Source organism: Dipteris shenzhenensis, chromosome 17 (assembly GCF_047967505.1).
Source record: "Dipteris shenzhenensis isolate YYH24624 ecotype China chromosome 17, Dip_SZ_1.0, whole genome shotgun sequence".
Lineage (NCBI taxonomy): Eukaryota > Viridiplantae > Streptophyta > Polypodiopsida > Gleicheniales > Dipteridaceae > Dipteris > Dipteris shenzhenensis.
The window spans coordinates 29,673,135-29,698,561 of record NC_141612.1 but is presented as its reverse complement, the minus strand read 5'-3'; the positions used below and the strand labels follow the sequence as shown (position 1 = coordinate 29,698,561).

At 42.1% G+C, this 25,427-nt stretch overlaps 1 protein-coding gene across 3 annotated transcripts; it reads right to left on the bottom strand.

Annotated features, from left to right (window-relative positions):
- Positions 1-743: 743 nt before the first annotated feature.
- LOC147891960 (pentatricopeptide repeat-containing protein At2g33680-like) lies at positions 744-7,484 on the bottom strand. 3 transcript variants are annotated; one of them, XM_087388863.1, is made up of 6 exons: positions 6,971-7,484; positions 6,789-6,863; positions 6,365-6,407; positions 5,946-6,135; positions 2,435-3,594; positions 744-2,323 (listed from the first exon to the last, which is right to left on the bottom strand). In XM_087388863.1, the coding sequence occupies exons 3-6, from the start codon at positions 6,405-6,407 to the stop codon at positions 924-926; spliced, it is 2,793 nt and encodes a 930-aa protein (XP_087244989.1). In that variant the 5' UTR covers positions 6,789-6,863; positions 6,971-7,484; the 3' UTR covers positions 744-923. The 3 variants fall into 3 exon arrangements, with proteins under 3 accessions (XP_087244989.1, XP_087244988.1, XP_087244987.1); XM_087388862.1 differs by having other exon boundaries at positions 744-3,594; positions 6,971-7,236; positions 7,353-7,484; XM_087388861.1 differs by having other exon boundaries at positions 744-3,594.
- Between the last annotated feature and the right edge of the window lie 17,943 nt (positions 7,485-25,427).

Sequence of the window (25,427 nt, the reverse complement as noted above, 5' to 3'; positions counted from 1 at the left end):
ACTCTGAGCCATGCTCTTAGTCTTTTGCATCCATGCATGTTGGGCCTCTGAGCCATGCTAGATGAGCCTCTGAGTCTGTTGTACCATGCTCACTAGCCTCTGAGCTATGCACACTTGCCTCTGAGATTGCATAGGCTAATAGTTGGATGTTGTCATGGGTGTGGCTTCTCTCCTCTATTCTCTCACCTTTCCTTCATGGGCAGGTGTTAGAACATGAAGTCAAGTGTAAGGGTGTCCTACAGTTGTGTGGGTGTGAATGTGTCTAGAGTCCTAGAGTTAGCTGAGCTAGGTGTGTGAGGTGGAGGTCTAGTGACCTCACCTATGATGTCAAAAGAGAAGGCTGCCCAGCCTATAAATGAGGCCCTTTCTACGTGCTAAAGAATGAATCATTCCATATTGTGCTTCGTGCCCATCTGCCTCCAACATGTGATTGTTGTCTCACGCTCTATTCTCTCCACCATGCTCCAACACTTCCCTACGTAATTCCTGGGCTCATCTATCAGTCTCTTCCGCTGCGGGATACCCTCAGGTGGAATTCCATTTTCTAACAAGATTACCCTCTCGAAAGGCACCACCACCATTGTAGAATGGTGTAAGATCATGGTGTATAAACCATGGAAAGTCATCACTGGAACTATAAGTGACAAATGCATTGGATTTGACGCAGATGTCCAGCTGGACATGTGAAGTCCTGATAACAGGGAAACTTGTATAAAACACTCGCATGTGTGGTTAATAATATGTGCACGTTAAAATAAATTTAAATCAGCTGAAAAAGAAGACAATGCGGTACCGGTGTCCATGGAAAAGTGCCGGCATGTTACATTCATCGCTTTGTGCCTGGTTTTTGGCACTCGCAAAAAAAAACCTGACTGTCAATCTCAATGAGGCATTTGCTTACTTGCACGCATGCTCACACATTCTCACCTCTTCATTTCTTTTGTAAACCTTTTCGCCTCTTCGATGTCATCTACATATCTTTGCAAGCCATTATGAGAGTATATATTTGACATGAGCATATATGCAGCAGCATTTCCAGGCTCAATTTGAATGACACAATCAAAACAGTGCCTCCCTAAAACAACATTGGCATGGGTGCTGCATGAATGAAGCAGAGATGTCCACCCCACAACATTAGAGCAAAATGGAATAGATTCTAATAAGTCCTCTGCCTCATTCAAGCACCCTGCATGGCCAAGGAGGTCTACCATAGAGTCATAATGCTCTATTGTGGGCACAATGCCAAAGTCCTCTCTCATTGACTTGAAATGTAGACAGCCTCTATCTACTAAGCCTGCATGACTACATGCAGAAAGAAGGCAAAGAAACGCCACATCATCTGGTCTCAAGCCTTCTTGTTGCATGTCTTCAAAACACTGGAAGGCCAAAGGAGAATTGCAATCTTGAACATACCCTGTCATTAAAGCACTCCATGTCACAACGTCCCGTGTAGGCAAGGTATCAAATACAGTACGTGCATCCTCAAAGCTCCCACATTTAGCATACATGTCAACAAGAGCATTGCCCACTGACATATCAATCTCCAACCCATTTTCAACTAGCTGATAATGAGCATCCCTGCCCTGCTCTAGGGCTGCTACGCTAGAACAAGCTTTAAGTATGCATACAAATGTAATCAGGTTTGGTTCCATGCCTTCGTGCTTCATCTGCTTGAAAAATTGGAGAGCCTGGTGACCATGTCCATGCTGGGAGTATCCTGAGATCAATGCACTCCATGCCACGACATCTCGCCTCGGCAATCTGTCAAACACCATAGATGCATGCTCAAGGTGTCCAGATTTGGCATACATGTCAATCAGTGCAGTGCCTGCACACACATCCAATTGAAAACCTCTTTCCACCATGTGAGCATGAATCCTCTCGCCCTGCTGTAGGTTTGCACAGCAAGAACATGCTTTTAAAATCCATAGTGCAGTGACCAGGTTTGCTTCGATTCCTTCCCGTTTCATTGCCTGAAAAAGTTGAATAGCCTCCTGGGCACGCCCTTGCTGTGTGAGCCCTGCAATCAACACACTCCACGTGACGACGTCTCGCGTGGGTAACTTATCAAAAACTGCCTGCGCATCCGTAAGGCTCCTGCATTTGGCATACATGTCGATAAGGCTGTTCCCCAGAAACAAGTCTAATTCAAAGCCACTGTCAATGATGCGGGTGTGAATATCTCTACCTTGCTCTAGGAAGGCTATGTGCGAGCATGCTTTTAAAATGCTGGCAAATATGACAGGGGTTGGTTCCATGTCTCCCTCTTGCATTTGCTCAAAAAGTTGGAAAGCTGCCTGACTGTGCCCATGTTGGACATTCCCTGCAATAAGTGCACTCCATGTCACAACATTTCGCTTATGCAATCTAGCAAACACTGCATGTGCATCCTTGACACTTCCACATTTAGCATACATGTCAATGAGGGTGTTACCAACAAACAAATCTGAGTCAGACCCACTTTCGATAATGTATGCGTGAATCCACCTCCCCTGGTCTAAAGCAGAGATGCTGGAGCAAGCATTTAGGGTGGAAATGTATGTAACCACGTCCGGCTGCATATTCTCCTTTTGCATTGTCTCAAACAGTCGAAGGGCTTGTTGACCATCACCCTGATGAGCATACCCTGCAATCAATGTGTTCCATGTCACAACATCTTGTTCAGGTAACCTGTCAAACATTATGCATGCATGTTCAAGGCTCCCACACTTAGTATACATGTCAATGAGGGTGTTGCCAACATATTCACCTAATTCAAACCCACGTTCAATGATGCCGGCATGAGTCCACCTTCCATTCTCTAAGGCTGCTATGCTGGAACATGCTTTCAGCATGGAGATGTAAGTCACCCGATTTGGTTGCATGCCCTCCTGTTGCATTTGTTCAAATATTAGGAGAGCATCCTTACCATTCCCCTGATGGGCATAACCCGTGATCAAAGCATTCCATATCACAATATTTTGTCTAGGCAGCTTGTCAAACACTCGGCGTGCATCACCAAAACTCTTGCATTTGACGTACATATCAGTAAGTGTGCTGCCAACAAAAGAATCAGACTCAAGGCCAGTTTCAATGATGTGGACATGAACCTGCTTGCCCTGCTCGAGGCTTACTATCTTTGAACATGCTTTTAGAACTGAAACAAAAATGTGTCCATCTGGTTCCACATTTGAATGCTGCATTTCATGGTAAAGTTTGATGGCCTCCTTGTTCTGTCCAAGACTGACATGTGCAGAAATGATTGCATTCCATGAAAACACAGTTGGTTCAGAGAGCTTGCTAAATACTTGTTTTGCTTCCAATAAACTACCGAACAAAGCAAACATCCGGATCAGGTGGCTCCCTAGAAAAGAATCTGAGTCAAAGCCACTTTGAGCAATGATCCGGTATAATTCCCTTCCTGCTACCAGGTCTTTCTCATAGATGCATGTTTGCAGCAGGTGAAAGAGGATGTCAGCAGAGACCGTAGATCCTTGGTATGGCATATGCTTTGCTGCCTGGATTGTCTCATTGAGCGGCCCCACTTCGCATAGTTTAGTGAGAGCTCCAGAGGCAACATGAGAGCTAACACTCCCATGATGAGTCTTTGCAACTCTGCACCAAAAATCGAAGCAAACAATGTGTAGCTCAAAAAAAAAAGCACAATATCCACATCCCTGAAAAAGCCAAGCAGAAGACATTAATCATGCTGCAAGGCATTTCATATGATCACAACCCTGTGCTCAAAAAAGCGTTCGAAGGAGCCCCGTGACCCTCCTGAAAGCTTGTTGAATAACAAGTTCAAGAAAAGATGTGCCAATTCTGCAGTTACAGGGGAGCACACAAATCATCAATCCAAGGGACCTGATTGGAAGCTCTCTGGTTAATGGCTTTGCTATCTGAAGCTTCTTAGTAACAGCCAATCGTCAACATTGTGACGACTAGGTTGCCTGCTGCCCAATGGTCTTCATCAACTTCCTAACAGATGGACAGGTACATTCCATGGGACAGCTTAGCACGCACTGAAATGGGCACCCAAAGCGAAGGGTAGCTAAACCCAAGCCTGGGTGCAATCCGAGTTCGACTCTGATGCCAATACCTAACAAGCCCACCATGGGTTAATAAGACATATTGGGGGAGCTGGCGAGCTCACTACCCCAGGTACAAAGGATCAACCTCAGAGCCTGAGGTTAACCAAGCATCATGCTTCATCCAAAGCCACAGCCCCCATGTCCCATACCGTCTAACCAAGGCTCTGTCTCGTAAGCAGATAGAGCACCTCATGCGATGTCAGTATGCCTCAATTTCTTGAAACACAAATATGGATTCTTCTCCCCCCTACAAAAGGTTAGAGAAAGGCAACGCCAAGCGTGCATAGTCACGAATGAATGACTGGAAAAACTATGTGAAGAAAGACCTCACTTCTGTGACAGTATGTAAAATCGGCCACTCACTGACAGACCCTACCTTTTCAGGGTCAATATGGATTCTTTCCATGGTAATAATATTGCCTAAAGACAACAATCCTTGACAAAGAACTCACAGTTAGGAAGTTTAGCATAGAAGGTTTATAGACTCACCCAAGGGTGTCCCTAACTAAGGGTACCCACACATTGGCACACTATCATGCAGCCTCAGCTGAATCTGGAAACAAACAGCAGGTAGACGACCGAAATCATCAAGGAGGACAGAAAAAACCGTGTTTTACCTTCAGTGCTCCACCTAGGGAGCTGCGCCTAGGTGCTATACAGCTGCCAAAAGCATACTGTGTTTGACAGAAATCGCAGTATGGCGTCCAGCAATTCACCTCTTTGCTGGCCCTCCAATTGTTTGTTCAAGTCAGAAAACAACCCTCTACCAAGCTGTCCATCGACGTACTCAGGGGCGACTGCTTTGCTGAACCAAGGAACAAATTTCAAACAGCAATCAAGTGCTTTGTTGGAGTCCCTCAAGCAACCTTTTCTAAGCAGGGAGGTTTCCAATGCCAGCAGCAAGTCTAGGCCATAGAGGCTCAGATCCAGTCTGTAAAATCACAGACCAGTCTGTGAAAATGGCAATTACATACTAGTCTGTGGAAATAGCAGTTAGAGATCAGTCTGTGGATGGAGGTTACAAACCAGTTATTGAGATGGCAGGTATCAGAGCCTTCAGGGCTATAAAGGAGGCCTTTCCCCTCATTCAGTTCCATCAGTAACTTCAGTTCCTGGACCAGCTCCAGCTGCAGCACCTCCAGCAGTAGTCGATGCAGCAGCCCCAGCAGTAGTAGCAGCTCCAGGAGCTCCAGCAGAGGCCTCAGCAGCTCCAGTAGCAGCAGCATCAACCTTGCAGCAGCCCTAGCCATCTTTACAGCAACAGCAGCAGCATCCCATACAGCCAGCACTAGTTATATAGCAGCCCTAACCCGGGATCAGTTTCCCAATAGCCTCTATAGTTAGCCTCAGCCATGGACAGCCCCATAGGCGGCTCAGCATAGCCCTTCAGTGGAGACCAAGATGTATGCCTCCTTCATTGAGGAACCAGCAGTTATACAAGGGGATTGCTAGGCCCAACCTAAAGAGTAAAGATAGTAGTTAGCATAACCACGAGTATCGATGATGTGATGTCTTTTATGCATGAGCACAATCTCTCTTGATCTCATACATAGTTAAATTTTAAAAAATGGACAGAATAGAATCACCCTTGAAGTTAATCCTCCTGGCAGTCACAACCAGGTCAACAGAGCATTCCTATGTAAACGAGAGGAAGAAGATAGTGAGAGGCGTTGGAGGTTGCACAGTTGGGCAGGAAACGTTCGAACATGCACACTAGACTTCATAAAGAGCAATGCAGACTAGAGGCATCGAATTGCTCCTATACATAGCCTTCGAAGTCTAACCGCTTGACAAATCACCCCATTCTGAGTAAGCAAGCCAGGCAGCTCAGCCAATCTTTTAAAGAGATGTTTCAGAACCCATTTCAAAGAGTACCTGTTTAGGTTGTTCCAAGTATTTGAACCGGATGAATATTCCTGTTGTGGCTCAGCTACACCATGTTGGAGACCCAAAACACCCCGGCTCTCACTGCTAATTTGCAACGTTGTGATTGAATGTATGCCACCATTCTGGAACGCTATAAGGCTTCCTGCAGACCTTAAGCTTGCTGCAGCGTCAAATATGTCTGAAGCCCATAAAAGCCATGACCCTGAGTATCAGATCTACGTCACGTGGTTTGATGCAGAGTGCTAGCCTAGTCTTACAATACAATCAGATAACAAAGAAATGAGCCATGCCATGAACAGTTTTTTCTGTTCACGTTAACAGTTCTCACCACATTGTGCTCTTATAGGCATTATTTTACGTATGCATACATGTAGATCAAAGTTGTGGTGTTATTGCAGACAGTATACCTTCATAATTGGGCTTGTCTGTTGTTTTCACTGTTCTGATCATCTGCAGCAATGACCGTGGTATCATGAAATTAGCAGCTGAAATAAGCCCCCTCACAAGATATGTTTTCTTTTTTGCAGCCTGCTGAATAGCCTAGCCTAGTCTGGATTTAGCTAGCGATGCAGAATAAGAGATGCCCAATCAAATGCCTCGTTGAGCATCATTATTTCACACACTTGCGTGGATTCTGCGTGGATTCTACATTTTGTCTCCTTCACAACAAAAAGTTTAACTGTCTGAATGGCCAACTATAAGATTTACTACTGTCTAAACCAAGGCTTTTTGCCTGATTGAAACTCATGACGGGAGCAAGCTTCATAAGACTACTTGTAAGCTTTTAAGTTTTGCCCGAGGCCACCACAAAAAAACAGCAGAATGGCGTACCTGCGGATGGCTCTTCACAAGGGCGACTAAAATCCTTCACATTCATCAGCTCCAATACCGACTTTGGTGTTGCCCCTGACAGAAGACATGCCACAATTGCGGGTTAGAGCAAGTATCGGCAGTGAGAAATGCAATCACCATATAAAATACATGATAATGAGAAGTTGACAACATAGACCTACAGGTCAATGGCATGCTATTTTGATGCCCCTGGTCTTGGATTGATGTGCGGCCTAAGGGCTAGAAGCTCAAGCTCCTTATTTTCCAGTGTCTCGCCATCCTAGCACTGATTACTCTGGGAGAAGGCTACAAGGATCCGGTGGCAGACAATTAACCAGTCGGCGCGAGTCGTATAACGTCCAATTCAAGCCTAGAGATGAAGAGCGGAGGTTCACAATTCCACAGCTCTGCAGATAGTAGACTGGGACTTCGACAAGCAGTCTCCTGTCTGGACAACCAAACTTCTGTTGATCGGGCGTCAAATCCCTATCTTTCGGAATTCTGCCATCGACTTCGAATAGCAAAATCAGCCCGCAGTCCAAACATATCAACAACAATGTTCACCTATCATAATATGCACGCAGGAAATCCCCCACTTTCTTTCGATCATGTTTGGTGTTTCTTTCTGGTTCGAGGGGTAGAATTATGGCCTTCTGGATGAGCCGAGCATAGAAGATGATTGCAATTTTCATGCCACCATTAACAGTGTGGTCGGGCTACAAACTTAAGCCTTCGCTATTCCATTCCCTTAACTGTTTTGTCTTCTATCCCTCTTGACCGTTTCTTTCTCCCTTGCACTCGGACTGCAAACTCAAGCCTCCACTATTCCATTTTCTTCACTGGTTCATCTTCTATCCCTCTCGACCATTTCTATCTCCCTTGCACTCTTCCTGGAACTTCTATCCCTCTCTCATAATGGACCCTGCACAGTCCAAAAGCTCCTCATACGATTTTTCCTCCCCCTCTGCAGCACAGTGCGAGAGCCTCTCCTCCCTTGATCTTGTCGTGGCATATGAAAGCTCCTCTCTTGCTCTTCAAAATCCCAATTTGGATGCTCTCAAAAACTTCACCAGGTTGGTACATGAGGTGAACGTGAAGGAGGGGAAACTAGTCTGTCAAGGTCAAAAGATTATCATCACTGAAAGCGTGATTGAAAACGCTCTAGGAATTTCTGGAGGCAATTTGCAAGCACACTTCTTCGAGAAGCAATGGAAGAGACAGGATATTCTAGATGTATAGCCCAACGCTCAGATTAGTAAAGATGGTGGAGTCAAGCTTTCTAGCTTGCCAATAGACCTCCAAGATGTGCTGAAGAAGGCCATTCACTTCTTTCCTGATATGAGAGGAACCATGATGTTCTGGTAGGTTCCAGCAGCAGTAGAGCAACTAAAAGGACGCGATGTATCTTTCTCAAGGGCGATCTCCAAGAGCGTGTTAACCAACCTGAAGAATTGCATGGATGGCAAATCCCAATTGTCATCTCAGTCTTCTGGAGTTGCAATGCACCTGATGGCATCTACTCTCAAAGGGATTTTTAAGCAATACAATAAGAAGATGTCTCAAAAGGTGACTTTTCTACAAGAGAAAGCCACCAATGCAGCAAAGGCAGCGCAACTTGAGAAAATTCTTAGGGAAGGTGCAGAAGCCAAGGTAGAGGAGACACAAGAGCAAGCTGAGGCCGCTGCAAAAATGGTCAACATGGAAAGGCATAGAAGAGAAGAAGCAGAGAAGCGCATGAAGGAGCTCCGAGATAGGCTTGAAGAAGTGAGAAGTGATGGGGACATCGCGGACAAGGAGCTAGCAACAATGACGCGAAAGGAGCTTGAAGATTAGAGAGCCGAAAAGGAGGGTCTTTACAAACGGCTCAGCAACATGCAGAACACATTGAACATTGAAAAAGACCAGATGATGGAGGAGCTGACAAGGGAGAATGCAGAAACCAGAAAGGTGATGCAAGAACTGCGAGAGAGCTTCAAGGCCAGGAAGGATGGGCAACCGGGGTGGAGAAGACAACGAGGTAGCTCTCCAAGCTAGGAAGGATGTAGAGAGCAACCACAGTGGAGCAAGTTGCAGCAGCCACGATGGAGCAAGTTGCAGCAGCCACGGTGAGGGTTGTTTTTTCAAAACATTGTTGGAAGTTCAAAGAGTAAGCTACAAGACCCTGCAACAAGATTACGATAGGGTTGTGCACGAGCTTGCCATGGCTTTTGACAGTTTTGAAAAGCAATCTGTTGTCCTGAGAGATTTCCAAACTAGAGTGGAAGTCTTGGAAACGGCCCATGTTAGTTGTTTAATCAACTAATGTGAGACGAAAGATTTCAATTAATCAACTAATGTGAGACGAAAGATTTTGATTAGACAACTAATGTGACATGAAAGGTTTTGATTAAACAACTAACATGAGACTAATGTTGTCCTGAGAGATTTCCAAACTAGAGTGGAAGTCTTGGAAACGGCCCATGTTGATGTTTTTGAGCAATTTAAGCAGCTTCAATAGATGCTGAGGGATTCAGATAAAACTATTGCACAGAGTGAGCAAAGAGTGGAGGAGATGAAGGAGAACATCCGTAGCCTTAGGATGAGGGAGGAAGGAATGAATCAAGAAGCAACTTCATCATGTATAGAGCAAGACTGTAGTTTTGATGGTGGCCGTAATAGTTAAATCGGATGCCTATCTTGCTATGCAGCAGGGTCCGAAATGCATGGTCTACCATACCCTCATCATAGATGACTGCATGATCTGATGGCTTGCGTGCTACCACCCTGTGCATGTTTTTTGCTTTGGGGTATTTGTGCATACAAGATTGCTATGTAGAGAATGCCTTTTGCCATTGCCCAGGTCATGGACAGATCAAATGTGCTTGCATGCTACAGCAATCTATGACGAGAAAGTAGATGCTACAACTCAATTTGCCAATTCGGGAAAAAAATGCAAAAGACAAGGAGCTCAAATTGAAGAAGGCTAAGACGAGCTTGACTGCTAGAAAAAGGAGCCTAAAGGGGAGAACCAGCCCCCTTTAGGAAAGGATCAAGAAGGGCCGAGCCTGCAACCAAGAAGGTCAAATCAAGGAAAGAGGAAGCATCATGAAGGGAGGGGCCGGGCTCCTGAAGGAAGGAACCAGCCCCATTCTAGAAAGGAGCAAGGAGGGCCGCAATCAGGGAGCTCAAAAAGGTGACCTGCTCAAAGCAATGTGGAACCAGCCCCTGAAGGAAAGGAGTCCTTGAGATGTAATCTAAAGGAAAGGAGTCTTTGAGATGTAATCTATGTAATCTGTGTGTAATCTATTGAATTGTTAATCTTCTCCAGAGTTTACTTGGGCAATGTTTTCGTGAGACGAAAGATTTTGACTAGACAACTAATGTGAGACTGAAAGATTTCAATTAATCAACTAATGTGAGACGAAAGATTTTGATTAGACAACTAATGTGACATGAAAGGTTTTGATTAAACAACTAACATGAGACTGAAGAATAAGAAGGTTGGGCCTAATGAACTCTCTTCCTATTTAAGTGTAGTGCAGACACAACTAAGAGCCCATTATGAAATCTAGGCCCAAAACTATGTACACCGATCCACCTACAGTGAATCTATGGCATACCCAAAAGACTTTGGAATGCTTTTATTCTATCTGAAAATGATGTTGGATGACCTCCTTGTAGAAACAAACCCGGAGAAGGAGGAAAATCGCTACAAGGAGGACATGCTTCGATGGTGGGTGTATTACGTGGAGTCGGCAAAGACGGTGAATATTAATTTCCCTTGCTATTATTTTTCCTACTCCTTTAAGGTACTTGTCAAGCTCATGATGTAGGTTTCTTTTGGCAAGACATGATGGAGGTGTGAAGTTGTATAGAATGCAAAGACAAAGATGAAGAGGACCCCAAGCAAAAGGAGGAGTTACTATGGGCGTACAAGTTGACAGAGTCAGTGTGTGATCAGAGTGTGTGAAGAGGTTTGCGATAGTCCATTAGACTGGCCTAGAGAGATGGGAGATGCTTGTTATAGACATGTTGATGAGATAGTTGGGAGTTTGGAATTTTCTTGAGTCGCAAAATGTCGTATTTTGAAAAAGTAAAAATCTTGCATAGATTTTTTGGACTTGTGGACTTTCTCATGGTGCTCGTAATACTTGATTTTGTATCAACCTTCTTCCATGTTAGTACTTAAATGTCTTAAGTAGCCTGGTGGTTGAAATCTGACGGTTAAAGATAACCAGTCTAAAGGGGATTGTTTTAGAATAGCATTGTGCAATAAATTTTAGGATAGCATGGCAGTAGTGTAGGGATAGCATGATAGTAGTATAGGATAAGTGATCGCCAGCGCGGTGATTAGTTGCACTAGGATATTAACAGTCACCAGCGCGGTGGTTTGCTTCTGTTATTACAAGATGAATGGATTTGTGGATTTGTGGATTTGTTATGGAAAACCAACGTGGTGGTTGTTCCCAGGGATATACTAAAAACAAGCATGGATTTACCGTTTGGGATTTACAAAACCATTGGTTGTTGGGATATACTAAAAACAAGCATGGGATTTACCACTAGGGATTTACAAAAACAATCTAATAAAACCAGCATAGTGGTTGTTTGGGATATACTAAAAAGCATGGGATTTATCGTTTGGGATTTACAAAAATAAGTGCGGTGGTTAGTTTGGGATTTACTAAAAGAAGCATAGTCTCAAATACATTTTCCATTTTCTAGGACAAGTCGAATATTGTTTCCTTGCAATGAGACTACATTTTCTTAGTACTATCTCAGTCGTCCTCATCCACCACTCCAAGACACCTACCCTTCTTTCGTTGTGGCACAGGTTGCATCTGGAACTTAAGAGCTCTTATTAGATGAGAGTACACAAATGTTTGTGGACTCTCATGTAGCAGTTCATAATTGCGGCCTCTCTTGGATTTTTTTTTGTACCAAAAAGCTCTGACTACTATATCCCACTTCTCATAGGTTGTTCCCCAATTATCCTTAAATGCTTCCTCAACCTTGTGCTTAGGTTTTGTGCACTACAACAAAAATTATGGGTCATCTTCCTCGTTCTCCCCAGATGTAGCGACAACTGCAAAGTTATCCCCCTCTTTCAGACAGTTAGTGAGGTCATCAAAACTCTCCCCAAACTATGGTGAGTCATTTGTCACTCCATTTGAATGGAGGGGGAAAACTTGAACTCGCTCCCATGTCTTAACAGTTGCAATGTTCTCACAATCATCATGATCCCTTGTGATGCACGCATTGCAGAAACAAGAAAGTTTTCTTGTTTTAATCAGTTGGTTGTTTGGAAATCCCCATATATTATGCAGACCATGAACTCCTTTAATTTCCTCACAATTGTGTCGGCTTCTCCTTTGCACTTCATCCACTTTCACTTCATGGAACACTCTGCATACTACAATATTCTTAAGGCTTTGTTTACTGTATGTTAAATGTGCACCTATGGAGAGGTTGGCTATAAGCCATGTTACAGCATCATGGGCATCATTGAGTTTTTCTTAAGGGCATGTTAATTGGTGTTTAAATAGAGCTTTCTTAATAATAGCACCGCATCCATCATGTTCACCCTTGCCATGGCTAGACCCAAAGAAATTCCACATCATGTCTAGACCGGGGTCAGGGATTTGAACCTTGAGACGAAGTAGAATCCATGGGTTGATTTAAAATTGAGAGAGGCAGCACCATCTAACCACACCCAATGTTGTTTTATATTTTTTGCATGGGGATTTTCCTTTTTCAGCCATTCCCAATGCAATAGAAAAGCATGCTGCACAAATAAGGTGTCATGTTCCCTATCATTTGAAATGTAGAAATGGTATGTGCATTGCATTGACTTGGACTCCTGTGAGTCAGCAAGCAGATTGGCATCAGACGTGGAAGAATCAAGCAAATTACCGTACATGTAGCTCATCTCGTACTTGAAATGAATAATTTTCAACAAAATCTATGACATAGACAATAGTGTCATGCGGAAAATTGGCAAGGCACATCCTAAACTGCTTATCCTACCAGCTGGCCATGATTGTGAAGCACATATTTTGGGCTGGATCAAACCACGTGACCTATAAGCCCCCTTAGCTGAGTGCTCTTATATGATAGTAGCCATCTCTATCAGATCCTTCAACATTGACATTTTCAAATCTCCTCCATTTTAGAGCAACATAATTGCCTTCCATCGTTTCATTTGGATAGACATTGAATGTCTTCTTCTTTAGCTTCAAACTGCAATGCTTGCATGAATGCATTCAATGCGGTGCCACTCATGGTCTCCCTTTGGACAAACCACTGGCTCCCACAGAGATGTTAGGCTACAAAACTTGCCCTCCCTTGCAACACACGATGAGGATCCAGGTGGCCTATAGACTGTGCATTCATCGAGGAGGCATGGGCATCGATCTCCATGGAGCAATGCTCCAACATGAACAGATCTCAAGTCATTCATAGCTTGCTGGGCCAAGTCAAAGTCTATGTGTGTTTTGCAATAACAAACATTCCTGTCTTTGAGTTTCTTGATGTACGAGAGTATACAATGCTCAAAGCTCCTCTGCCCACTTGAAATGTCTGAATTTTGATCCATAAACTTGAGATATAACTCCATCTACTGACCCAACATGTGGCCATGTAGAGGGAGGTGTGAAGGAGGCCAAGCGAACGAGACAAGGAGGCGAAGGGCACAGGGAGTAAAGTGTTTGGACTTGAGCTCTGCCTTGTTCACATACAGCTTGAGTGCCAAGGCAGGAGGAGAAAATTTGGGTAAATGGTTGGTAAAGAAAGAAGCACCTGAGCGATCACGTCGGGCAACAACCAAGAGCAAGAGTGCAACAAAGAAGGAGGCTATGGAGTGGAGCTCATGCCAAGAGAGTTTGTATAACTGAAGATTGGAGAATTGGAGGGAAGAAAGAGGCGCCAAAGAGTGAAGGACAGAAAGAGAAGGAGATGAACGAAAGACTGATGGAGCAGGTGAAAGCATGGCAGCCGTGATCTTAAATAAGGAGCTAGAGGGTAAAAAGGATAAGGAGAGGAAGTGTAGCATGAGGTGCCACGTGAACAAGACCTTAAAATAGGTAGATTAGTGGGAGTTTTCAAGAAGGCCAAGTGGCCTTAATTGAGGGCATTAGGATTCAAGAATCAGCACGCCAACCAGAGCAACACAAGACTGAGAAGTTCAGTGTGAAGGCTTGGTAGAGGAGTGAGACATGCCATGCATGTCGTCAAAGCAACACCGCCAAAAGACATACCAAATCTCTGAGAGGGTAGGAAGGAAACCTGAGAGAGAAGATCACCAAGCTAGTGTGAGATCACGAGACCCTCGCAAGACGAAAGAAAGAGCTTGCGAAAGGCATAGTAAAGGAGAAGCAAAAAGGTGAGGCGTAAAGGGTAGCAAGAGTATATAAATAAAAGACACCAATTTTAGAGGCATTTCAAGAAGCCATTGCTTCATAACATGTAAGCACATGGGATCACAAGATAAATGTAGTTTAGTTATTAGAAAAAGTGATTTAGAGGGGTTTAGTTAGTTTAGGTTATGCTTTAGGGGGTCCTTAGGTTACACTAAGGGTAGTAAGTGAACAAGTGTAAATATATATATAATATATATATAAATATATATATATATCTATTTGGTAGATATATATAAGGTCAAGGTCGGGTTTTTGGAGGGGGATATGATAAACATTACGTTTGATTTTGTACTCAATAAATCAAGGATAAAAAATAAAAGGGGGTTAAAAGTGAGAGAGAGAAAAAAAGGGGGGGGTTAAAAGGGATAGAGATAAAGTTGAAATGTAAAAAGTAAAATAAATTTAATAGTGGTTTAATAACATGTAAAAATTAAAACAATTAGAATGTAAAAAAAGAAAGAAAAGGGGGAAATAAATACTCAATTAAAGGGGGAGCAATAAAATTAATGATTTTCTTTTTAAAAAACTTTAAAAATACTAAACATAGAAGCAAAAAAAAAAGGGGGGGGGGGAAGGGGTGGAAATTTTTATTGAGAAAATTGTATGTGTGTACATGTGTGTGTTTGTGTATGTGTGAACATGAGATAATTATTAAGCAAAATTAATGTGTGTGTGTGTGTTCATGTGCACGCATGGACACATGAGAGTGCATGCATGTGTGTGTATGCAAATGTGCATGCAAGTGTGTGCATGGGAATTGTATAGAAAAGTTGCATTATGTAGTAGGAATGGCAACAAGGTCTAATCTAAATGTATAGTTGGTACTAGAGCCATGAAGGCTTGGGTATGGAATTGAGCCCTTTGGTGGTGCAATTGGTAGCGCACTTATTCAAAACAATCACGGAGTCTTCACTTCTCAAAATCCACAATATCCAAGCGAATATTTGGTGTACCATGGACCTAACGGCACAACGGAACAGAAACTGAACAAAGAATAGGGAGTACACAACAAACTGGAGACAAACAAAATTTTCCTTCAATACTGATGTAGTACAAATGATGGCTCCGTCCACCCGTGCGCTCCCACAGTGGAGCTTAGATGGCGGTGCTCCCACTGTGGAGCTTAGATGGCGATCTAGACAGATACTAGGTGAAGAGCTACTAGCTGGAAGATCTCTGCTGGAAGATCTGATCTGATACAATGGACTGGGAAGGTCGCCTCTTTATAGCTATGAGGGCAGTAGTTGGATCAACGTAGTCGGTGGAACCGACCAATCAACCTAGTCGGTGGAACCGACCAGTCAACCTAGTCGATGGAACCCACTAGTCATCCATGGAATATTCCCTATACCATCGCCTCGGGGTGTAAAATATGCTATACCAATATGGCGAGGCAACGTTTCCTCTCTGAAGCTATCTGACATGGGCTAGTCGCTCCATGAAAGGAAAAAGAGAGAGGTGGGATTTCAGTAGCTTATCAGGTGGTAGAAATGTGCTACTATCAGCTAAGCTTTGCATGCTACATTCACAGTGTGAAATTATAATATTGATGCTGTGATCTTCTTTGCCGATCTTAATGTACTATGCTTGTTTCGGTGTCTTGTTGATGTTATCATACATCGCTTTTCCAATAGGAGTCCGACTGTCAGCTGTTTTTTTATTGTTGTTGCATTTGTTGGGGTCCTTCTTTATGAGTTGCGGCTTGAAGCCTTGAGACTTTCTAGATTCAAACAAGTGCTCCTAATGTTGTGGCTTAATGACAATGATTGGAGCCTCTAGGCCAAGTTTGCTTTGGCATAGTATTGATTTTCAATACGAATATGCACGTATGCTAGAGTAGCATTGTGAGATCCTCCTCTACTAGTGTATTCACTAGGATAGAATTTCCTATGTTTTTCAACAATTGCTACCGTATGCGGTTTCTAATGTCATTTGTAATCGTTGGCATATTCGCCGGCTTTGTGCACGTAGGTGCGATCCTACGATGTAGTTGGAAGCTTTGTGTTTTTCGGAGTTGCGGTTTGTATGTTTCTCTATTTGTTGTTTCACGTCGTAATCGATAGTGGTGCTTGTTGCACTTTGAGTGAAAACCGGAAATTCTGGGTAGGAATACTGATAAGATCACTAATAGTGTTCAGAGTTTCTTCAGATAAGTAAAAAACACAAACACATCTCCACTCCTGACAACAAGGTGCCAGCAGTCAGAGTATAGCCAGAAACTTGAAATGTAATAGTCCTAGTCAAAAACATTATGCTTGACTAGGACAGAGAGGAAATCTTGAAAAAGGTAGTATGTTTCTTGTATATTATGCTTTGACAGAGAATACATCAACTCAACAACTCAAACTCTCAACAGGAGCTGATACAAGGTTTTATAGCTATCCGAGATATGTCTGACTGTTGTAAGGAAACAGTAAGTTTCAAAATGTAATAGTCCTAGTCAAAAACATTATGTGGTGGATCAGGCCACTAAGGAGTGTTGTTAGGGACAGTTACAACTGTCCCTACACTGAAAAAATGATCCCACTACCTTGTTCTAATAACTCCCTCTTACCAGAGGTGTATTTAACCTATCCCATGGTTACTGTTTATGTGGGTGGATGCTATGCCTTCAACATTGGCCATCTGCACTTAGGATGTATCCCCAGTGGAGAGTCACCATTGAGAGAAAAGTATCGCAACAATGGATAAAAATGTCACCTAGATTATAAGTAGTGTGATATTTTTTGCTTAATTACATAATCAAAACCAATTTTTTTAAATAGGCTCTTTAACATAGATTAGAAAAATCTACTGCATCAAGAATATGAGCTATCTATTACTTTTCTAGCAATAAGTTATAAAGTAGACATAAACTCCAACTAAGAAATAGATTATAAGTTTAGTTTATGTATGCTTCTTTGTGCATGCAGCCTTGTGTGTGCACGAATGCACATGTGTGTGTGTGTGTGCATGCGCACACGTGCGCATGTGCACACATGCACACATATGTGTGCATGCATGTGTGTGTATGCAAATGTGCATGCACTTGTGTGTGTGTGGGAATTGTATAGGAAAGTTGCATTATGTAGTAGGAAGGGAAATAAGGTCCAAACTAAATGTACGCTTGGTACTAGAGCCATGAAGGCTTGGGTGTGTAGGAATCCTTTAAAATTTACTGAATAGATTAAAAGGACAACCAATAAGATTGAATCTATGTGTGTTGGTATTGGAGCCACGGAGGCTTGACTTGGATAGGAAAGTTGATTTATGGAATTAGTAGGGAGGGCAATAACATAGAATGTTGATATAGTGGTACTAGAGCCATGGCGGCTTTGGGTGTGAAAGAGTTAAGTGAGGTTTGAATTAAATACAAAAGTTGCTTAAGGAATTGCATACCCTAGGAAAGAATTATTACCTCACATGGACTTGCTTGACTAGCTTGGCTGAAATTCTATAATAGAGAATGACTTGTCTTGATTGAACCTTGTTGTGTCACAACTTGGTAGTATAGGCTTGCCTTGACTAGCTTGGCTTGATAATAGAGCATGATTTGGTCTTGATTGAGCCTTCTGGTGGTACAATTGGTAGCACACTTATTCAAAATAATCACTGAGTCTTCAATTCTCAAAAGCCACAATATCCAGTAAATAGTAAATATTTGGTGTACCATGGACATGATGTTGATTAGATTTGGAGTCCCATCATTCTAAGATTTATTCAGAGTGTACGAAGAGTATATATTGACCTTTCTCCCACACTTTGTATATATCTTTTCTTTTCTCCAAAAAAACTTGTGTTTTCTTTGCATCTTTGTTTTGTCTTTGCACTAGAGAATTTTTTTTGGCTCATAAATAGAGTTATTCTTTGCATGGTCTTCAATAACTAAGTTCCCACAGCTCGTGTGACTAAATAAAGAAAGTAATGATTGTATTACAAATTTATAAGATCAAATATATTGTAAGATTATCCATTAATTAGTGTGGCATGGTTGAAGATTTTTTTCATTTATAATTACCTAATAATAGATTTAAGGGAAGCCAATGTGGAGTGGGATTTCATGTTGAATACCATTGGCAGACTCATTTGGACTAAAAAACAAAATAGCATTTGCTTGAGTGAGGAAGAAAAAGCATAGGACCTAGCATTCCGATGACTAATGTGACTAAGTAAAGAAAGTAATCATTGTATTTGAGATAAGAGATGAAGTTCCTTAGGTACTTCCAACTCAATGGCTTGCTCGATCCTCATCTCAGGTCCTTGTTATAGATTGGCTTGCAAGATATGATCGTTCTATGGTTCAAGGGCTCTTCCTCTGGTGCTCATGGCATCTCTTTCCAGTAACTTAACGACTATCAGTTGGGACCTATATTGTAAGTTTACCCATCAGTGTAACATGGGTTGAAGATTGCTTTACTTCAATGTGATATCTCTAAGAAGAGAGGATTTATGGGTTTTGGTGTCCAATACCATTGACAAACTCATTGGATTCGAAAACAAAAACATATATGTTTGATTGAGGCGAATGAATTAGAAGAATGGGACCTTACTAAAGTGATGGATGAATTGTATGTTAATTGGCAATTCACACTTGGGATGTATCCCCAATGGCGAGTCACCCCTGAGAGAAAAGTATGGCACCCCCTAGTGTATGCCTACGATGGATAAAAATATCGCCTTAAATAAAAGTAGTATGATATATTTTGCTTAATTAGATAATCAAAAGCAGTTTTTAAAAATAGTCTCTTTAGCATAGATTAGAATAATCTACTATATCAACAATATTGAGCTAGAGTAGACATAAACTCCAACTAAGAAATATACTGTAAGTGTAGCTAATGTATGCCTCTTTGTGCATGCACCCATGTGTGTGCATGCATGCATGCATGTGTGTGTGTGTGTGTGCATGTGCGCATGCATGTGTGTGTGTTTAGATTAAAAAGTCCCATCATAATTGAGCCATACAATTAATTCCATCAATTGGATTCTTTTTTAAAAAAATTAGGGAAACATATAAGAAAAAAATGTTTAAGACATCTAGATTGAAAAATGCAATAACCAAAGTTTGCAAAAAAAATCACCAAAATTAAGAATTTTCAATAATATTGAGTTTGACAAACACGATATTGAAAAAAGATGTCGAATCCTCAAGCAGTCCACGTTCCGAGGTCAGGGTCCACTTACCTGTGCCACCATCCAAACAAACTAGATGTTATAACATCATAGTTATGATTGGGTGGATAGGTAATGCCTGTTTCCCCCGGCTTGTTTATCGCTTTACCTAGGAATATAGATGACTATATGGATTCTTAGATTTTATATATATATATATATATATAAAGTTTAAGTCACAAGTGGACTAAGGAGCAAATGAGTGCATGGGTTGAGAAGGGATTAGTGAAGATATGGGAGGATTAGTGTGCTTGGTGCATGGGTTGATTAAAAAGATAGTGTAAAGGAGAGATTTCATGGGGGGTTACTTAAAAGAATAATTCATAGTTGGGGAAGTATACATGTGTGTGTGTGTGTGTGTGTGTGAAGAAATAAGTGTTTCTGTGAGATACATTTACTAATCAAAAATTGTTTGTGTGTGTGTGTGTGTGTGTGTTTAGATTAAAAAGTCCCATCAATAGTTGATCCATACAATTAATTCCATCAATTGGATTTTTTTTTTAAAAGGGAAACATATAAGAAAAAAATGTCTAAGACAAGTTGAAAAATGCAATAACCAAAGTTTGCAAAAAATTTCACCAAAATTAAGAATTTTCAATAGAGTTTGACAAACACGATATTGAAAAAAGATGTCGAATCCTCAAGCAGTCCACGTTTCGAGGTCAAGGTCCACTTACCTACCACCATCCAAACAAAGTAGATGTTAGAACATCATAGTTATGATTGGGTAGACATGTAATGCCTGTTTTCCCCGGCTTGTTATCATTTTACCTAGGAATATAGACAACCATATGGATTCTTAGATTTTATATATATATATATAAAGTTTAAGACACAATTGGACTAAGGAGCAAATGAGTGCATGGGTTGAGAAGGGATTAGCAAGGGTATGGGAGGATTAGTGTGCTTGGTGCATGGGTTGATTAAAAAGATAGTATAAAGGAGAGATTCACGGGGGGTTACTTAAAAGAATCATTCATAGTTGAGGAAGTATACATGTGTGTGTGTGTGTGTGTAAAGAAATAAGTGTTTTTGTGAGATACATTTACTAATCAAAATGTGTGTGTGTGTGTGTGTGTGTATGTGTGTGTGTGCACATGTGTGTGCATGCCATGCACTCATGCATGTGTGTGCATGTACGTGTGAGTATGCACATGTGGGCATGCACAAGTGTGTGGGAATTGGATAGGAAAGTTGCATTATGTACTAGGAAGGGCAATAAGGGACAACCAATAAGGTTGAATCTAAATGTGCTGGTATTGGAGCCATGGAGGCTTGACTTGGATAGGAAAGTTGCTTTCTTGGATTAGTAGGGAGGGCAATAAGGTAGAATGTAAATATAGTGGTATCGAACCGAGGGCGAGCGACCTATAATAACACTGGTAGATGTGATGATAAATTGAGCAGGTACGAGCTTGTAATTTCAAGGACTCATATTTTGCATGTAGAGTCCTTTCTCAAGGGGAAATCTATTGTGGATGCGGTTGCATTGCAAAATGATGATGTCTTCAAATGCATCCTTCCTCCTCACTTTGCTCTCATCAGGTTGCCTCGCTTTGTTCTTATTGTTGCTACATCTGCTGGAGGGTCTGTCACACAATGGCTAGATATTTGTTAACTTCTCTCAAGGGTCTAACTCCGAATACTCAAAGAGGTGGAATGAGAGTGATGACAAACCCTGTGCATGGGTTTGAGTTCATTGCGATGCAAAGATCCACCTACAGGCGCTTAATCTCTCCAATTGGCCTATCGATCGCTATATGCATGAGACCGTCGACCTTTTGGCCTCCCTCAAAAGCCTCAAGGAGTTGGATCTCTCCTCCGTCAACCCTCAAGGAGTTGCAAGATTTCCTATGAGATTGGCAATTTCACCGTGCTCACTCACCTCCATCTTTCACAAGCCTTTCTTCACGGCACCCTGCCATCCACCTTATTCTCCAACTTCACCAAGCTGTGGTACCTCACCCTCGTTGACAACTGCCTCACTGGCTCCAATCCCCAGCCTCAATAGCTTGACCAACCTACAGATCCTCCTTCTTTTTGGCAATCAATTCCATGGCCACATTCCTCACCTGTCCAACTTGACCAGCCTCCTCCACTTAGACCTCTCCAACAATCTACTCAGTGGCCCCATTCCCAGTCTGTTTGATCTCACCCACCTTGTCTCCCTCAAACTCTAAAACAATAGCCTTACGGGGATTTTCGATTCGAAATTTCTGAGCTTGAAGAGTCTCAAGTTCCTGCTCATCATCGCAAACAATTGAGTGAAGGGACAGATACCTGTCGTGCTTGGCCACGTGCCTATTAGGTGGAAGGCATTGGTGCAGCATGTGTATTGAATTTCTAGATATGTCTCTTAAAGTTGGCATGATGTATCCATTATATATGGGCTTGTGTCCAAACCCATGGCAGAGCCACATGAATGAATTTGATGAGTTGTTTGCATCTCTCTCTCTCTCTCTCTCTCTCTCTCTCTCTCTCTCTCTCTCTCTCACTCTCACTCTCTCTCTCTCTATCTCTATCTCTATCTCTATCTCTATCTCTATCTCTATCTCTATCTCTATCTCTATCTCTATCTCTATCTATCTCTCTCTCTCTCTCTCTCTCTCTCTCTCTCACACACACACACACACACACACACACACACACACACACACACCCCTTATGCACCTCCTATTCCTCCTAAAATTTAGCATGCAATAAGCACCCCCTTTTCCACCCCCCTCCCTTTTTTAATGATACCACAACCCCCCCAAATCCCTTGCTCCCCCTAACCACTCCCTAACACCCTAACCTTGCTAATCCCCTAAGCACTTAACCACTCCCTAACAAAGTTGCCCCTTAAATGTTCCCTAACCACCACCGCCCACTCCCTTAATCCTTTCTCATGCACGTCCCTAATCTACATGCTCTTCTTGACAAAGCGTTATGATCTCTTTATTTATCTACTTCCTACCACTCCCTTTTTATATCTTCACTCCTCCAATTTTTGGCTATTGTCTGTGTCCTCCCTTATGGCCTCTCCACTCATGCAGGTCGTCTTCCCCTCCTTCACTTCCTTCCTTCACATACTTTTGAGCTTCCAATTCATTGCAAGCTTTCCTCAAGGCATTGCCTCATAGTTAGGTTTGCTTAATCCTTCATGGCTCCTCTCTCTTCCTATGTTGTGCCTTTGCCTCATGTTTGCTAGCTTTGTGCTGCTATATGCCCCGATTGCAAAGTTCTCAGACCTTAACTCCCCCCTTGACTATAATGCACCTCTTGGCTTCATCCTCTCGGGGCACTAATTTGCACTTCTTGGCCATGCACAGTCCAAGTTCCTCTTGCTCCTTCCTCTAGCTCGGTGCCCTTACTTCATAATTTGTTATGTAACATAGACCCGTGTGTTTTCACCATGAGGCTTTTGTGCCATCTCCTCGAGCTCTTGGGCCTCGACCCTCGACTTAAGTGTCTTATCTGCACCTTGTTGCCATGTCTCTCGGGTCCTCCTTTCATGGCCACTAAATATTGTGCCTCCCTTTGGCTTACTTCCTACGTGCCTCATCTCCTTCCCTATGCCAACTTTGCTCTCCTCATGTGGCCGACCTTATCTAATTGGTTTCTTTCATCATGGTTTGAGCCACCTCTATTACCAAGTTTCTCTTCATCTCTTCCACTCTTATTCCATTGCTTCTTGAACTAATTTATTCTTGTGTGACTGGGCATCTGCATTGGTTGTTTGCGAGATAGTAGCACTATCTACAGTTGTCAATCTTGGATAGTGCCTTACTCCTTTGTGCAGATCTTCTCCTTTATGCCGGGCTCTCCCCTTCGTTGCATCCCTTATCGCCTGGTAGCTACTTTGTTTATTCCTCACCATGAGCAGTGGATCACTGTTCTAAGATGTTACTCTTCTTTTGGCCAAACTTTTTTCATGGCATTAAATATGGTTGGCTGCACTTAGAAGTTCCATCCATTTCTCCCATTGATCCTTTCTTTTGCATCATTGTTTGCCTGGGTGTAGCCATTTTTTGTGACGTTCAGGGACTTTTCTATATATAGGTATCTTGCATGACCCATAACTTATGCATTGCTCAACGGAATTCGGCAAACTTTGTCTTCAAGTTGTAGTACACAGCCCAAACTTGAACATGAGAGCAAAAAATTATGGAATAAAGCATTACAAGTGCTATGTTGCATGTGAAGCATGCTTCCTAAAGACTATAGGATATAGCAATTTATTCAAAAACATCAAAATTTTGTTCTACACATACATGCAACCAAGTAATCATTCAAAAGTACACTACTTCTCCTCAACCCAAGGACACATTTAAATGAGAACATTAGGCATGGGTTAATGGGCCTCCAATGTTGTGCTAAAGTGATGCATACCCATTTGATGGCACGCTCCATAACTTTTTTTAAATTTGTTCAAAACCAAAACGGATTGAAAATTTGGAATCCAAACTAGTGGGACTACTGCAGGATAGTCTTAAAATATTGATAGTTGTTGGTATTGGTATCTAGATTCACCCTAAAATGGAAGAAGTTAAAAAAGTGCAATTTGTGCATGCGCAAAGGTCTTTTGATAAATCCAACACTATTTACAATTTTGAATTGTTTCTTTTTCCATGCTTGCTATATGGCTCATAAGCATGCCAAAGGTCATTGCATTTCATAATACACAGCATCAAACCCAATAGCGTGCCCTTTGACCTATTTGTGTTTTGAAGCATTTTAGGCCACATTGCACTTGTTTAAGATATCCAATTCTATTGACGTGTATCGCCAGAGGGGAAAAACTGACGGCTGAAATTTTTGCTACTCCCACAAATTTCGAATTTTCACACCTCTTGCCCATCAAATCTTGGAAGATTAAGTACCTGCAACCTGCCCCCACCCTACAAACCTCGACATGACCTTGCGCAGACTTTGGTTTGCCATTGTCTTCTTTCGGGTAAGCTGTCTTCTATTCTTTGCTTGCCTCACCACCTGGGTTCTCTGGGTCTATTGTGGAGATCGTGGCCATGGCAACATGCAGCTCGCCATGGCTTGGAAGAGAAGTAGACATAGGTTGCAAGATAGAAAAGTTGAAAAGCAAGGTCAAGGCACTAGGAACAGAGTGCCGGGTCAAGGAAACCGCTAGCACGGTATCAAAATGGCAACGAAAGACACTTTTGCAACATCTACGAAGGGAGAAACAACAAGAAGAAAGAAGACTCCTTATAGAGCACCAGCAAGAAGCGATTGTAGATGCACGCATTTGATCATTGCCATTGAAGCGAACATGAGTTGTGGTGTCACGATTGCAGCAATATATTTCCCAATAGAATAGCAATATATTGTTATTTTACTAAACGATCCCAATGGTTGGAACATCATGCAACCATGGCTGCTTCAGCTCAATCACCAGTTATGTGATTATCCTAAACCAGTGTGGTTGAACAAACATTAGTTATTGACCAGCCTGGTGGTTGAAATTACTGTGTTTCTCAGTAATTAAATTCATTAATTTCCTACTGTTCGGGTCATATACCACTATTTCTAGACCGAGATGGCTTGGACTTAATGTGACTGTCCTAAACCAGCCCGATGCTGGTTCACGACAAATGGTTCACGACAAATAGTAAGCAATTATTGACATAAATTGTGATTGAAATTGTGAAATTCAGAAATGAGAAGCAATATATTGTTATTTTCTAATTGTGAAATTCAGAAATGAAAAGCAATATACTTGTTATTATCTAATATGTGAAGTTGAGACCGTCAGGCTAAACCAATGCGGTGGTTGAAATTGTGACAATGTTCTAAACCATCCTGGTGGTTGAAATTGTGGCTGTCCTAAATGTGTCCTAAATCAACCCAGTGGTTGACTGTCCTAAATGTGTCCTAAACCAGCCCGGTGATTGAAATTGTGAATGTCCTAAACTAGCTCAGTAGTTGAAATTGTGACTGTCCTAAACTAGTGCGGTGGTTGAAAATTGTTTTGCTTCATTATATACTTAAATTAGATTGTGTTTTGTCTTCTTTTAGTAGTGCAAAAAGGGGTCTCACTGTTCTGTTGTTCCCACTCCAAGATGATCCAACAAAACAAATTAGCCAAATTAGCAAT

Excerpts from the sequence above, each read along its gene's own strand:
- LOC147891960 (XM_087388861.1), bottom strand. The coding sequence starts at position 6,407 with ATGATCAGAACAGTGAAAACAACAGACAAGCCCAATTATGAAG. Across the intron at positions 6,136-6,364 it reads AGACAAGCCCAATTATGAAG|ACATATTTGACGCTGCAGCA; the intron begins GTATACTGTCTG and ends TATGGGCTTCAG. Across the intron at positions 3,595-5,945 it reads ACTTGGAACAACCTAAACAG|AGTTGCAAAGACTCATCATG; the intron begins GTACTCTTTGAA and ends TTTTTGGTGCAG.